The sequence below is a fragment of the Mauremys reevesii genome, linkage group 16, assembly GCF_016161935.1.
Source record: "Mauremys reevesii isolate NIE-2019 linkage group 16, ASM1616193v1, whole genome shotgun sequence".
In the NCBI taxonomy this organism is placed as follows: domain Eukaryota; kingdom Metazoa; phylum Chordata; order Testudines; family Geoemydidae; genus Mauremys; species Mauremys reevesii.
Window position 1 is genome coordinate 7,044,904 of NC_052638.1, and position 14,307 is coordinate 7,059,210.

The 14,307-nt window shown below is 45.4% G+C and overlaps 1 protein-coding gene across 7 annotated transcripts in view; it reads right to left on the minus strand.

The window, feature by feature from the left end:
- The window catches only part of ZDHHC1 (zinc finger DHHC-type containing 1), a 56,754-nt gene that overhangs the window by 12,649 nt on the left and 29,798 nt on the right, over window positions 1-14,307 (minus strand). For 5 of the 7 annotated variants that reach the window (XM_039503073.1, XM_039503072.1, XM_039503069.1 and 2 more), the window contains 3 exons: window positions 12,986-13,110; window positions 12,247-12,405; window positions 7,956-8,068 (listed from right to left, as the gene is read on the minus strand). In XM_039503073.1, coding sequence (XP_039359007.1) covers window positions 7,956-8,068; window positions 12,247-12,405; window positions 12,986-13,110 — 397 coding nt within the window. The remainder of the gene's footprint in view (window positions 1-7,955; window positions 8,069-12,246; window positions 12,406-12,985; window positions 13,111-14,307) is intronic. The other 2 variants (XM_039503071.1, XM_039503074.1) reach the window with 1 other exon arrangement.

Consider the following 14,307-nt stretch of genomic DNA (forward strand, 5'->3'; position numbering starts at 1 on the left):
CAGTCCAAATATATTAAGTCTATTATTGCTTTACACAAATCATATACACCAGCTTATTACTTTTAACTAGAGATACCCAGACACTTTAATTTAAATACACTGGATTAGGTAAAACAATAAAGAAAGTTTATTAACTATAAAGGGAGAGATTCTAAGTGAGTACAAGCAATGAGGCATAAGAGTCAGAAATGGTTACATGAAAAATAAAAGATAAAGCTGCTTAACTTAACAAACTACTTTAGATTTAAAGCAAAGTTCCTCACCACATGCTTCCAATAGCCATACTGACCAAACCTCTAAGTAGGATCCCTCCCCCAAAGTTCAACGGCTGCTTCTTTTATCTTCTCAGGTGCAAAGAGTGAAACGGATAGGGAGGGAGAGGAGAAGTGACATGGGCTGTTTGCCTTTCCTTTTATAAGTGTCAGTCCCCCTCTTGAAAAGCATTTTCAGCTGAGACCCAGAAGACAAAGAGTCCGTGTGGAAGGATGTTCCCTGCTGAGTTTTTTCACCAGCGTATGCTCACATGAGCGTTTCCTTTTGTTTCCTCCATTCCCCTTTCTACCTGATGATTCTGTTTACTGCTTAAATGCAAATTAAGGCAAGCCCACATTCCCTTGTTTAGGATAGACCTGTTTGCCAACTTCTGCCTGGGCAGGGATGTGGGGTTTGGAACATGTGCTAATAACATCAGACGGGGAATCTTATAACTTCACATACAATGTTGCTACATATATTTCACCATGACAATACTGACCAGCAAGTTATGGGTTTTTAAATAATACCTCACAAGGCATAAAGGTATAAAGATTATTACAATAGTGTGTAAGGTGTGAATACAGGGGTGCATTCTGTCACACCCACTTTGGGAAATCTTGAAGGGGCTTTCTCTTCAGAAAATTCTGAGCACCCAGCCTCTGAAAATCAGTCTCAAGTCGGGCACCCAAAACTGTAGGCACCAAAAATCTTGGTCTGAATGTTTGAAGTCCTGGTACCATCTTACCTCATGATTAAAGGAAAGCAAAACGGAATACTTCAGAGCTGCCAAATTTTCAAAAATGCTCTTGTCTTAAATTGTAAAATGTTCATAACTTTAGAACTACTGAACCCTTTTTTTAAATATCAAGACAAGTTTGAAAATAATTGGTTTAGTAGATTTAAAGATATGAACTTCCTCAAGTCAACAAACCACTCTGGGAGTGGGCAATTACCTAGCTGTTCACATTATATGAGCAGGGTATATATGTCAAATGAGGCAACAGGGAGGCCACAGTAAGAGACAATCTCACACCAAGGCAGACATGTGGCAGGAGAGATTTAGATCTTTTCAGAGAAAACCACCTTGTGGCTGAAAAGAGCTTCTCTTGGAGAGATCCAAGCAAGACTGTGACTATTACAGGGCACAGCTATTAGGAGTGATTAGGGCTTAGTAAGAAGGGGTTTCTCAATGCTGAGTTCAACCCTACAATCTGCTATCCAAACAGTTATTGCTCAGTAACAAAGTGTGACATCTTCTCCCTTAACAGAGTTGTGTTAGTGACAAGGCTCTCTCAGTTTTCCTCTCATGTTGATCTGTATAATCTTTCATCACTAGACAAAGTATTCTGTTGTCCTACAGACAAAGAAGCTACCCATTAAGACAAGAGGAACATTGATCATCTGTTGCATCACACATTCTTGAAAAACATTCTCTGCTATGTCCACAGAATGCAAACACGTGAGTGAACAGTAACGCAGGCCTGGCAACACCAGTAAGGTTAACAAAGGACAAATCTCAGGAATTTTCTGAGCAACACTCTCCTGGAGGAAAAAAAGCTTTCTAAAATCCACTTCATTCATTTTAGTCTTGTAAGTCACATATAACCATAATGGTCACATGACACCCGAACAGAGTAAGGCAGGGGCGGCCAACCTGTGGCTCTTCAGAAGTTAATATGCGGCTCCTTGTATAGGCATCGATTCTGAGGCTGGAGCTACAGGCGCCAACTTTCCAACGTGCCAGGGGGTTCTCATTGCTCAACCCATGGCTCTGCCACAGGCCCATCCCCCACTCCACCCCTTCCCGCCCCCTCCCCTGAGCCTGCAGTGCCCTCGCTCCTCCTTCACGCCACAAAACAGCTGATCGGGAGGTGCAGGGAGGGAGGGGGAGGCACTGATCAGTGGGGCTGCCAGTGGGTGGGAGGAGCTAGGAGCGGGGTAGGGGAGCTGATGAGGGACTGCTGACGTATTACTGTGGCTCTTTGGCAATGTATACTGTTAAATTCTGGCTCCTTCTCAGGCTCAGGGTGGCCACCCCTGGAGTAAGGCATAAGGGCTGACCAGCAAAAACAAATGGAGGCAGACCTGACGGCTAGTAAATGTGATGAACTCTCACAAGAGGAATACTGCACAACACAGCCATAATCCCCTCTTTGGCTCAGAGCATCATGTAATAGGACACAGTTCTTTAGTCTCCTCCATCTAGGAGGGCAGAAGAATCTATGCCTTAGATTATCCAAAACCACCTCCCAGCAACATAGTGGTCAGAAAACTTAGCCTCCATCTCTGCAGCAACATAAAATAAATATTACTGCCATGACTGCGTAGTGCTTCAAATTAATCAGATATCCCGAACCTACCATACATGAATAATGCCAGGGTACTCTTCACAGCTTCCACAGCCTTCGCTGCACATTTCAAGGTCAAGGCCATACCTACACTACAAACTTTTGTCATCGCAAGTTACACTGGCATAAAGCCACTGCACATAGTATAATTGCTTGTGTGCATACATACTTGACTCCTTGCACTGGTGCTGTGCGTACTCACCAGGAGTGCTTGTGTCAATGCAGTGCGGTGCACCATGGGTAGCAACGCACCACCATCCAGGAAAGTTTTGGCAATGCATTGTGGGCCCAAATGGGGTGACAGAGAGCAAGGGATCAACTTACCAGCATGCAACTGTCTCCATTCCATAGTCAGCTATATCCCATAATTTTCACACCAGTTTTCAAAATTCCATGAACCCATGCAGCCTTCCTTGCTACCCACCCACCTCTGACAGAAGCACGGGACATGTACGGCTCTGCACTACTGTCATGAGCATTGCAAGCACAGGACGCACAATCCTCTGGAATTTGAAGAACCACAACAATAACCAAATCAGCAGGGGAACATGACGATTCCTTGGAGGACAGACTGCTGTGTGACATAGCGAGACTCAGTTAAAGGTTGATGGTGGCACTCATGGAGCAGCTGCAGATGGCGGAGCACTGCTTCTGGGCCCAAGAAATGAGCACGGACTGTTGGGGTTGCACTGTAATGCAGGCTTGGGATCATGAGCAGAACTTTTGGATGTGCAAGGCCACATTCCTGGATCTGTGCGCCAAGCTCTCCCCAGCCCTCCAGCACAGACACAGCAGAATTTCAGAGCTGTCCTGACAGTAGAGAAGCAAGTGGTGATTGAACTGTGGAAACTTGCAACGTCGGATTGCTACCAGTCAGTGGGAAATCATCCTGGAATTGGAAAATCCACTGCAGAGACCGGCATCATGCAAGTGTGCAGTGTCATTAATTGCCTCCTGCTATGCAGGACTGGGACTCTCAGCAACATGCAGGACATAGTGGATGGATTTGCAGCAATGGGGTCCCTGAGCTATGGTGGAGCAATAGATTCCACGCATATCCCTATTTTGGCATCAGAACACCATGCCACAGAGTACATCAACAGAAAGGGCTACTTTTTTATGGTTGTGCAACCACTGGTGGATCACCAGGGATGCTTCACCGATATCAGTGTGAGCTGGTCAGGGAAGATGCACAAAGCTTGCATCTTTAAAAACACAGGGCTGTTCATAAAGCTGCAAGCAGGGACTTTCTTTCCCAACCAGCAGATTGCCACTGGCAACGTTGAAATGCCAATAGTGATCCTTGGTGACCAAGTTTACCCCTTGCTCCCCCAGCTCACCATCAAGGAATGCTTTAACTACCACCTCACCAGATGCAGAATGACAGCTGAATGTGCCTTTGGTCGCTTGAAGGGACTCTGTCACTGTCACAAGATTTGACCTCAGTGACAAAAATATCCCAATGGGTATAGATGCCTGCTGTGTCCTGCATAATATCTGTGAGGCAAAGGGGGGGAAGCTGCAACGGGGGTGGAGGGTGAGCAGGCATATAGCAGCTGCCTGCTGAATTTGAACAGCCAAACTCAAAGGTATCAGAAGAGCTCAACAGACCTATACGGCTCAGGAAGGTTTTGAATAAACACTTGAACAGTGAGCCACAGTGGTCTATGGTTCTCTATCTAAGCCTGCTGTTTTGGGGCCTGTTAGGGATGGTGTGGTCCTTGGTGGACATGTATGACTATAACATTGTCCATGCGGCTATTAATTTGGCAGCGCTTGTTGTACATTTATGATTATTACACTGTGTTTGTCACTGATCCTATGAGTTGTGTCACACTGCACAGTAACCAGTAGGGAGGTGCTTTCAGAACTGCTAGGCATTCTGCAGCATATGTTGTGAACTAATAAAGATGAATTATTTTCCAAATAATATAACTTTATTGAGTAACAAAATCAGTGCAAAGAAAAATCTGTGCAATTTAAAAGCAAATACATTAAAAACTTAATAAATTAATAGAACAGAAGTTAACAATGGGAAAGAACGTTCATATCCATTTTAGCTACACATACAGCTACCATGTCTTTCACAGGTCAGCCTATGTGAAGCTGTGGTTGTCCTTAATGTCCTCCTGCATGGAGAGGTAGAGATAGGGCTGAGGGCCCTGATGCCATGTGGAATGTTCACTGGTAAGGCAGAGAGATGCAGCAGTGGCGTTCTCCATGGACTGCAAAGGGAGGTGAGCCTGGGATTGTTGAACCTGTAGGTTCCACAAGAGTCTGCAGCAGCTGTGTTTCCTGGTGGAGAAGGCCCATTATGTCCTGGTGCATCTTCCTCTCCTTTTCCTGATGGGACACCTGGGCCTTTCTCCGCTCCACTCTTTCCTTCTCCAGGCTCTCTGCAGTGTTCATCCTCCAGGCCCTGTGCTCATGGTCTGAAGCAGCACTGACTTGCAGGATCTCACTGAACATGTCATCCTGAGTCTCCATCTTTCTCCTCCTTCTTTGGTTCATGTATTCTATGGGTGTGGAGGGGAACCTCTCCAGGCCGCAACAGCAGCAGCTACACATAAAACACAAAGAGGTACAATTGTCAGTATAGTCAAAACAGAAAGTGAAAGTTAATATTCAGAACTCCCTGGCTCCCCTAAAGTTTTAAGCAAGACCTGCTTATTGATACTTCTGCTTCGGAGCACTTGTCTAAAGTGCCACTCACAGCACCAGCCATGGTGACTATGGCCCTCCAGGCGTGAGGGAAATGAGAAGGGAATTGCTTGGTTGCATGAAACTATGAGTATAGGGCAATGACACTGAATACTGGCACCATTTTGCACAGGTGGTGGTGGTGATTTTAGCTGATACCTCAGGCCTGAGGGTAACAAACACACAGAGAGCACAGCTGCTGCTGGCATCCCAAAGCCACCTGGGCTCTTATGCTGCTAGTCTGTGTGCTGCAATTGTGCCTGCTGAAGTTATCACTGACTGGCCTGGGAAAGTGTCCTACCGCGGAGAAAGAAGTAAGGCTGCCGTCCCTAGAAACCTTCGGGAGAGGATTGCAGAGTACATCCATGAAAGTTTCATCGAGACATCCTTGGGATGGGATATTCTTACATATCCAGACAAACTGTTCCATAAGGCTCTCCTTGCCTAGGGGAATGAAAAGCAGAGAACACTACCTCTCTTTGTTGTACCGCTACCTCTTTTGGTATGAGTACATTAATGCCAAGTCGATAGATGTGTCCTGTTAAGTTGGGGACCCCCATCACTGTAATGGGAAATAAATGTACACACTTACCGGAGGATCATTCTCCTGCATTGGGCTGGCCTGTGCTCGTCTGCTGGGACTGACTAGACTGCAGTGGAGTCTCAAACAGGTCCTGGCTCATGGCACAGCTGGACTCCCAGGTCACAACCCCCATCCTCCTCTTCTCCTCCTCGTCCTCATCCTCAGGGGCCTGTGGCGTGGACTCCTTGGAAGTATCCACGGTGGTGTGCAGGATGGCAGTGATGTCTCTGCCAAGTATGGCATGCAGCTCCTCGTAAAAGCATCAGGTCTGCGGCTTGGCATTGGATCTTGGTCTCTTGGTCATGCCTGCCACTCTTGGTCATGCCTGCCACAATTCCTTTGCTTTCACACTGTACTGCTGCTGATCCCTGTCATACCCCTTGCAATCTGCTCCTAGATGTTGATGTTTCTATGGCTGGTCTGTAGCTGTGTCTGCACAGACCCCAGCAATCCAATACCTCCTCTCTACTCCAAGTCAGAGCCTGAATGGAGTGTGCAGCCATCATGGTCAGCTGCACACAAGAAGGGTGAGCTGTTAGGTGTGTTTGCCAAGCTGAGCAATCAGGATAAGGTGTTTCAAAAATCCGCAGGGCTTTAAAGGGGCAGGGGGCCTTCTGGTCTCTCTGTCCGCTGGACAGTGGAGCTCCCAATTATGCCTAAAGCAGTCAGTGTCTGGCATTGTGGGAAAGCTGCTGGAAAACGTTAGGGTTGACACAGGTAACACAGTGTTTACATTCGTGCTGCACCAACGTCAATACGTCAGCCATGGCTCAATGCTGCTTGGGGAGGTGGTGTTGCTTTGGCAGGTCGCACTTAAAAAGCTGCAACAGCACAGCTGCACTGCTGTAGCGCATCAGAGAAGATGCCACCTACGCCAACAGGAGGGCTTCTCTCATTGGTGTAGGTGCTCCACCTCCTCGTGAGGCGGTAGCTATGTTGACGAGAGAAGCTCTCCTGTTGACATAGCGCTGTCTGCAACCAGGGGTTAGGTCAGCATAGCTGCATGCTCAGCGTGTGGTTTTTTTAATTTCCTAGTGTCTCCTCCCCCTTCCTTTCAGTTTAGCTGATCTCCTCACAAAGCTACCCTCTTCCCCACAGATATCATGGCACTAACCTGATCCCATGCTTCACACTGTGTGCACTGCTTGTATCTAATATCCCTTTCCACTCATCCCTTGTCTTGTCTCGTCTATTTAGATTGGAAGCTCTTTGAGGCAGAATCGGTCTCTTCTTACACTGTTTATACAGTGTGTAGCACAAATGGGGCTCAGATTTCAGTTATGGCCTCGAGACACAACCAAATAATAAACAACAACAAATGCAATGTGAAGTTAAACGTTCAAACGTCTGGAAGTGTGCGCCGGATGCTACAATTGTAGCTTTACCTTGTGTTCAAATGCATTAAAATACCATCTTTATTTACATTACCGTGTACTATTTTTCATGTCTCCAGATGGATTAAGGCTGGAGAGAAGTCAAATAATTCATTTCTTACAGAACATCAAAGCAGTTCTAGTAACAGGTAATTTAGCTGTAAGGGACTAGGTAAGAGACACAAGGAATTGCCTTCCTGCAGAAGAAAAGACGAGAAACCTCCCAATTTATAACAGAACCCAAAAGGATTTGTAAAATATGGAGACGTTTTAGTAACAGAGTATAACACACCAGTGCACAGGTTTTGATAAGATCCCTGAAACTCACCTTTGACTCTGGGGTTAAATTTAAGACTATGGGGAATGGCTGGCTACTCTCCAAACATGATTTACACTCCTTTTCTTTCCTAGATGGTACAACTTGCTACTTGGTATTCCCAAAACGATGCTCTCTCTGCGCTAGAGAGTCCTGGAGCCTTGTATACCTCTGTCAATCCACCTCCATTATAAACTGCTACTCCTGTTTGGAGCCCCACACAACTCCACCAAAGTACCTCAAAAATCCTGCCTTCAGCACCTGCCTAACATCCTGAGCAGAGATTCTGGATGAATCTGGATTTCCCACTGAAATGCACCAAAACATTCCGCAGCAAACAAAAGGTTTTTTTGAAAAAAGGCTGAAAGCATAATCAATACCTGAGTGGGCCTCACCGGGGGAGGACAAGACTCCAGCTGTTTGTTGACCTCTTTCATCTCTTGTCGGGGACGCTGCTGCACAATGTACTCATAGGTGGTCAATTTGTTCCACACTGGGAGGAAACAAATAGACATTTCAGCATGTGGAACTCTGTCTGCTTTCTCATTAGGAGCTTTAGAATTACCAGGCTGCTCAGTTAAATGTGGATGCACACACAGCAAAGTCTACTTTCCCTCTGAATGGCAGCAGGAGCTGGTAAAAATACTACAATCATTGTGAAAACTGTACTTCATTTGCACAAAGAAAGACTTTTTAAATCCTCCTGACCCAGCCAAATCTAAACCAACTTTCACTGTGACACTGAAAGGTGGCAACTCTCAGATAGGGAATACTCCTTGCTATACTTCAGCTGTTGCTAGAGCTGGCCATAAACAGGTCACAAGAATAATTTTTTTAATATCTGGGAAATTGTATTTCCCCTGACCCTTAACATCATGTCCCAAAATGCTACACAGTTTTTGAAGTCTCTCTAGGTATTAATGTAAAACAATAAGGATAATAAATAAAAATCTCTTTCAAACTTATGGATCACAAATGTTTTTAAAACAAAACTCAACTTGGCTCAACATTCCTCTAAAAAAAGCAGAGTAAAATTGATTCAGCAGGTGAGAATCCTCCTTCATACAAAGGAAAGCCCATCTTTTGTACCAACAATCCGCCAAGAATGACCTTGAGCAGATCACTGCAGACTATGTGACTCTAGGAAGGATAAAAGAGTTTGGGGCGCAAGTGGTTGTCTTGTCCATCCTCCCTGTTGAAGAAAAAAGGCCCAGGCAGGGACCGTTGAATCGTGGAAGTAAATGCATGGCTATGCAGGTGGTGTTGGTGAGAGGGCTTTGGCTTCTTTGACAATGAGCTGATGTCCAGGAAAGAGGATTTCTATGCTGGAATGGGCTCCATCTATCAAATACTGGGAAGAGCATCTTTGGAAATCATCTGGCTAACCTAATAAGAAGAGCTTTAAACTAGGTCCTATGGGGGATGCTGACAAAAATCTGGGCAACAGTATTGAGGGGAAGGGGCTAATTTCTAGAGAAGAGACTTGAAATCACAATTGCATTAAAAAGGCAAGAAGAAATGCAACACAGCAGTCTTCAAAATATCTTCAATGTCTGTATACAAATGCAAGGAGTATGAGGAACAAGCAGGATGAACTGGAAATCATGGTATATGAAGAAAATTATGACCTAAGTGGCATTACAGAGACTTGGTGGGACAACTCCCATGATTGGAATACCAGCATTGAGGGATATAGCTTGTTCTGAAAAGACAGATACGGGGGTAAAAGGAGGAGGTGTTGCATTGTATGTCAAGAATGTATACACTTCCCAGAGGAAGTGAGCAACGGACCTGCTGGAAGTCTCTGGGTGAGGGAAAAAAGGGAAAAGAATAGTAGTAATGTTATGGTGGGGATCTAGTATAGACCACCAAATCAGAAAGAGGAAGTGGATGAGTCATTCTACAGCAGGTAACAATATTTTAGCTAACATACTTGAGCTAGTTTTAATGGGGGATTTTAACTTCCCTGATATCTGTTGGAAGACTATTACAGCAAAACATGATATGTCCGGCAAATTCTTAGCTTGTGTAGGGGACAACTTCCTGATTCAGCAAACTGAGGAAACAACTACTGGGGGCCATCCATTTTGAATCTGGTTTTGACCAAAAAGGAGGAATTAGTTGCGAATGTGAAGGTGGTCGGGAACTTGGGAGGAAGTGACCATGATCTGAAAGAATTCAAGATCCTATGGAAAGCAGGACATGAGAACAGCAAAACAAGGACACTGGACTTCAGAAAGGCAGATTTCAACCAACTCAGAGAAATAGCAGGCAAGGTTCCATGGAAAGACCAGTTAGGAAGAAAAGGAGTCAAAGGATGCTGGCAGTTCTGAAAAGATGTAATACTAGAGGCTCAACATCAAGCTATTCTGATGCAGAGGAAAGATAAGACGAGCCACAGGAGGCCAATGCTACCTAAAAACCAAAAAGGATACATACAGGGAATGGAAGGAGGGGCATGTCACCAAGGAAGTATACATGGGAATAGTGAGTGTGCAGGGACAAAACCAGGAAAGCCAAGGTAAAGAATGAGTTACAGCTGGCAAGGAATGTTAGCGACAACAAGAAGGAGTTCTTCAAATATGTTAGACAAAAAAGAAAGATTAAAGACAGTGTAGCTCTGCTGCTCACTGGAGAAGATCTGCTGGTAATGGAAAATGCTAGGAAAGCAGAGCTGCTCAGTGCCTACTTTGCTTCAGTCTTCTCACAAAAAACAACATGTGATTGGATGACTAGTAAAGTTACCACAGACAATACAGGGAAAGGGATGCCAATTGGGATAAGCAAAGACTATATCACAGATCTTCTGACCAATTTGAACGAATTCAGGTCAGTGGGGCCTGATGCTATTCACCCACAGAAGGCAGGACAAGAGGCAATGAGTTCAAACTACAGCACAGCAAATTTAGATTAAATCTCAGGAAAAAAATCCTAACTGGAAGAACAGTAGGACAATGGCACAGACTTCCTAGGTTGTGGAAGCTCCTTCACTGGAGATTTTCAAAAGGCAGCTGGAGTCATCTGTCTTGGATGGTTTAGAGATAACAAATCCTGCATCTTGGCAGGGGGTTAGACTAGATGACGCTTGTGGTCCCTTCTAACCCCATGAATCTCTGATTCCATGAGCCTAAACCCAATAAATCAGCACCATCTTGTGGAAACTGTGTATCAATACAGTAACCACATAGCTTGCATTAGATCTGCACTTAACTAAATAGATTCTAGCCATAGGAAACTTTTTCTGATACAGCCACATCATTTATTTTGTTTTTAGTCTTTTCTATATTACTAAAATGGCCCTTTCATTTTCCAGCTGTTATCATTATTCCAGTACTGGTACACTCAACTTCCCTTCCACTCTGCTACCACTGACAACTGCAGCTTGCAAGATAGATCTTTCTGCTTATGACTGGTGAAAACCAGTTAGGAGTTGTCAGCTTCATTGTTGCTGGAGACTGATCAAAGGGTACTCGGAGAGGTTCTCAATGCCATCTATACTTTTAAATGGGAAAGCGCCTCCTGGATGAGGCAGAAGGTGGGAGAGACTGCAAGTAGCCCCTCCACTGTGCGTCCATCTACATCCTCCTCCAAATCTCACTTTGGGCAAATGCAGGGCAATTTTCACAATGATTATCAGGGGACCGCAATCAAGAAGTTGATATTCCTAATGGAAAAGGAGTTATAAGTTCTTTTTATTTAAATAAAAAGCCTGTGTTATTATATTAACCAAGGGACTCCAATGTGTTAACAGTTTAGTTAGACAGTTTATTGTCTCCTTTCAGCCTTAAATTCAAGAAGCCGTCACTTGAATTAAGGACTTAGCGGCTACTGCCCAGTCTTAAACCTTTTTCATAGGGTGGTTCTGGAGAAGGTTATTGAAATGGTTGCAGAAGGGTAACTCTGAATTCAAGCCTGGGTAGAGCAATGAGAGAGCATCAGTATCCTTGGTCAGTGATGTCCTTGTGATAGACAAGTCAGGTGTCCATGCTGATTTTATTAGATCTATCAACAGCCTCTAATACCATTAACCGCAAGTGCTGCTCACCCACCAGGGGGGAACCTGGCAGAGGTGGCACTTTATTCATTAGTGGCTTCATTCCCTCCTTTTGGAGAGGTACAATGGGCAGCTACCCATCCACTCCAAGAAAGATGGACCAGTGATGATTCCTAGAGAGAATTTAGGCACAGCTGAGGCTTAGCATACCTCAGCCAAAGGCTCTGAGGTGTAAAGAGTTGTTCTACAACTGAAGAACTCCAAAGCTAATTTGAGTCTTAGAGACATCATGAAATATTAGTTTACAGACCTGCAGGCCGGATGGACCAATAGATACTGTGTTGTGCTGTCTCATCACAAACCAAGCATTTGCAGGGCCTTTTCTCCCTGCTAGATTCTGAACTGTACCAAAAGAATCTTACTTAAGTTAGAGAACATTTCAGGAAAAATGAGCAAGAGACAAGGATTTCTTCTATTCATCCTACAGAAGGCAGAGCAAAAGCACAAGCTCAGGAGAGAGGCAGGAATGCCAAGGTGTGGGCCAAAACCTCTGTGCTTTCATTGGTGCTCTTGCACAATTTGTGTGTGTGATACGGGTGAAAGGCCAATGAGTGTATGGCATAAAGTGAAGAGAGAATCAAGTGGACAGTGCAGTGCAACCGGACTTCAATACCTACTAAGATAGATGTGAAAGATCAGCAGGTGGCCTAACAGGATCACAGTTAACAGGCCCAGAAGAATGAGAATCCCAGCTAAGACCAAAATGGCAGGAGCTTGGGTCTCGATGGGAGCTGCAGGTAGAAACACAAACCAGATGTCCGTGTCGTTCTTGAATACTGAAAGAGAGAAACACAACAGTGGAATGAAAGCAAAGCAATAGCACACATCAGGAAGGGAGAGTGAGCAAGTTACAGTGGTGGGGACAGATGTGGGGCGGAGAAGTGGTGAGGCCAGAAAGTAAGGAGCTAAGAGGTGGAGGGAGAAGGTGACTGGGCCAGAGAACTAAGAGGGGGAGCAGAAGGTAAAGGAATGAAAACAAAGGAACTGGGGAGGAAACAGATTGACCAGACATTAAACACCTCTCACTAATAAAACTTCATAGCTGGAAATATTGTAATTTTGATAAAAAGCTAGCTATAGGCCTGATCTGCTGTCCTGAAGCCCCAGAGTGCCTCTGGATCTTGCAGGCTGTCTAAGAACCCCCTTGGAGAGCAAAGTCATTGGGCTCAGGAGGGAATTATTGGGGTCACGGAGATGGTTGCAGTCACATAATAGTTTGAGGCAGGGTAGAGAGCTGGAGGCTACTCTTGCACGTAAGGGCCCAAAGGAGTCCAAGCCCAGTGAACAGCTGAAGCCCAGGCATTTCGGCTGATGCATGGATCAGAAGCAGCTCTCACTCAGAGTGCGGCCAGATACCTTCAAAGTGCTGGTTGGTGCGCAGCATCATGGGGTTAACGAAGAACTCCACAAGGACATAGAACGCAATGAGCAATAGGAGGACGAGGCCCAGGATGGCAGATACCACGCTGTTCAAAAAGAGCCTGCCAAGGAAGCATAACAGACCTCAGCATCTTCAGAGCAAAATGCAAAACCTACTCCTTCAATAATACCACATACATACAAATAAACCACCCATCCTCTACTGACTGGAACGAAAAGACAAAGGCAGTAAAACAGCTTTGTATACATGCCATAATTTTAATTTCAGAGTTGTAGCCGTGTTAGTCTGTATCAGCAAAAACAACGAGGAGTCCTTTTGTCACCTTTAGAGACTAACAAATTTATTTGGGCATAAGCTTTTGTGGGCTAGAACCCACTTCCATCAGCCCACAAAAGGTTATGCCCAAATAAATTTGTTAGTCTCTAAGGTGACACAAGGACTCCTCGTTATTTTTTTATAATTTTAGTGGTGCTCAGATACTTCAGTGATGGCTACTAGATCGGACCCTACCAATTTCACGGCCATGAAAAACGTGCCATGGACTGTGAAATTAGCCCTTCCCCATGAAATCTGATCTCCCCCTTGCTGCTGGGAGTGCCCCAGCCAGGGGGGTCCTAGCTGCACGGTAGCTCTTGGGGGGAGATCAGATCCACCTCCCAGTGCCTCCTCCTGCTGCAAGCAGCTCCAGTGCTGGGCAGCAGCCCCAGGGGTTCCTGCAGCTGGAGGCGGCTTGTGGAGATGGGTCCGATCTCCCCCTGCTGCTGGGAGTGCCCCAGCGGGGGGGCTCCTAGCTGCAAGTCCCCATCAGGCTGGGGAGGGACAGGATTTGTCTTTCCCCTGCAGGGCTGTTAGGGAATTGGGAGGGGGGGAGATCAGACCTACCTCCAGGTACCTTTTGGGTTGGAACCCCCATGGTTACAACACCCTGAAATTTCAGATGAAAACATCTGAAAACATGAAATTGACCAATTTTAAAGCCCTCTCACCATGAAATTGATCAAAATGGACCGTGAATTTGGTAGGGCCCTATAGATAACCATCTAGACCAGTGTCCAATATGTTGTCCTGGAGTCTCAAAACTGTGGCCTTTAGAGTAGGTGTGGTAAGAAAAACAGTGTGTATTTGATGACGAGTGGAAAATGAACTCCCTGCACAAGAACTCGTGTGGCTGAGAGGAGACAGTAGGGGACAACGCTTGCCCCTACTCTCCTTGTGGTCCCAGGAGCAGCTCTGAGCATCTGCTCTCCTTTCCCTGGGCACCTACTACTCCCTAGCTACTGCTTCACAAGCGAGGAAG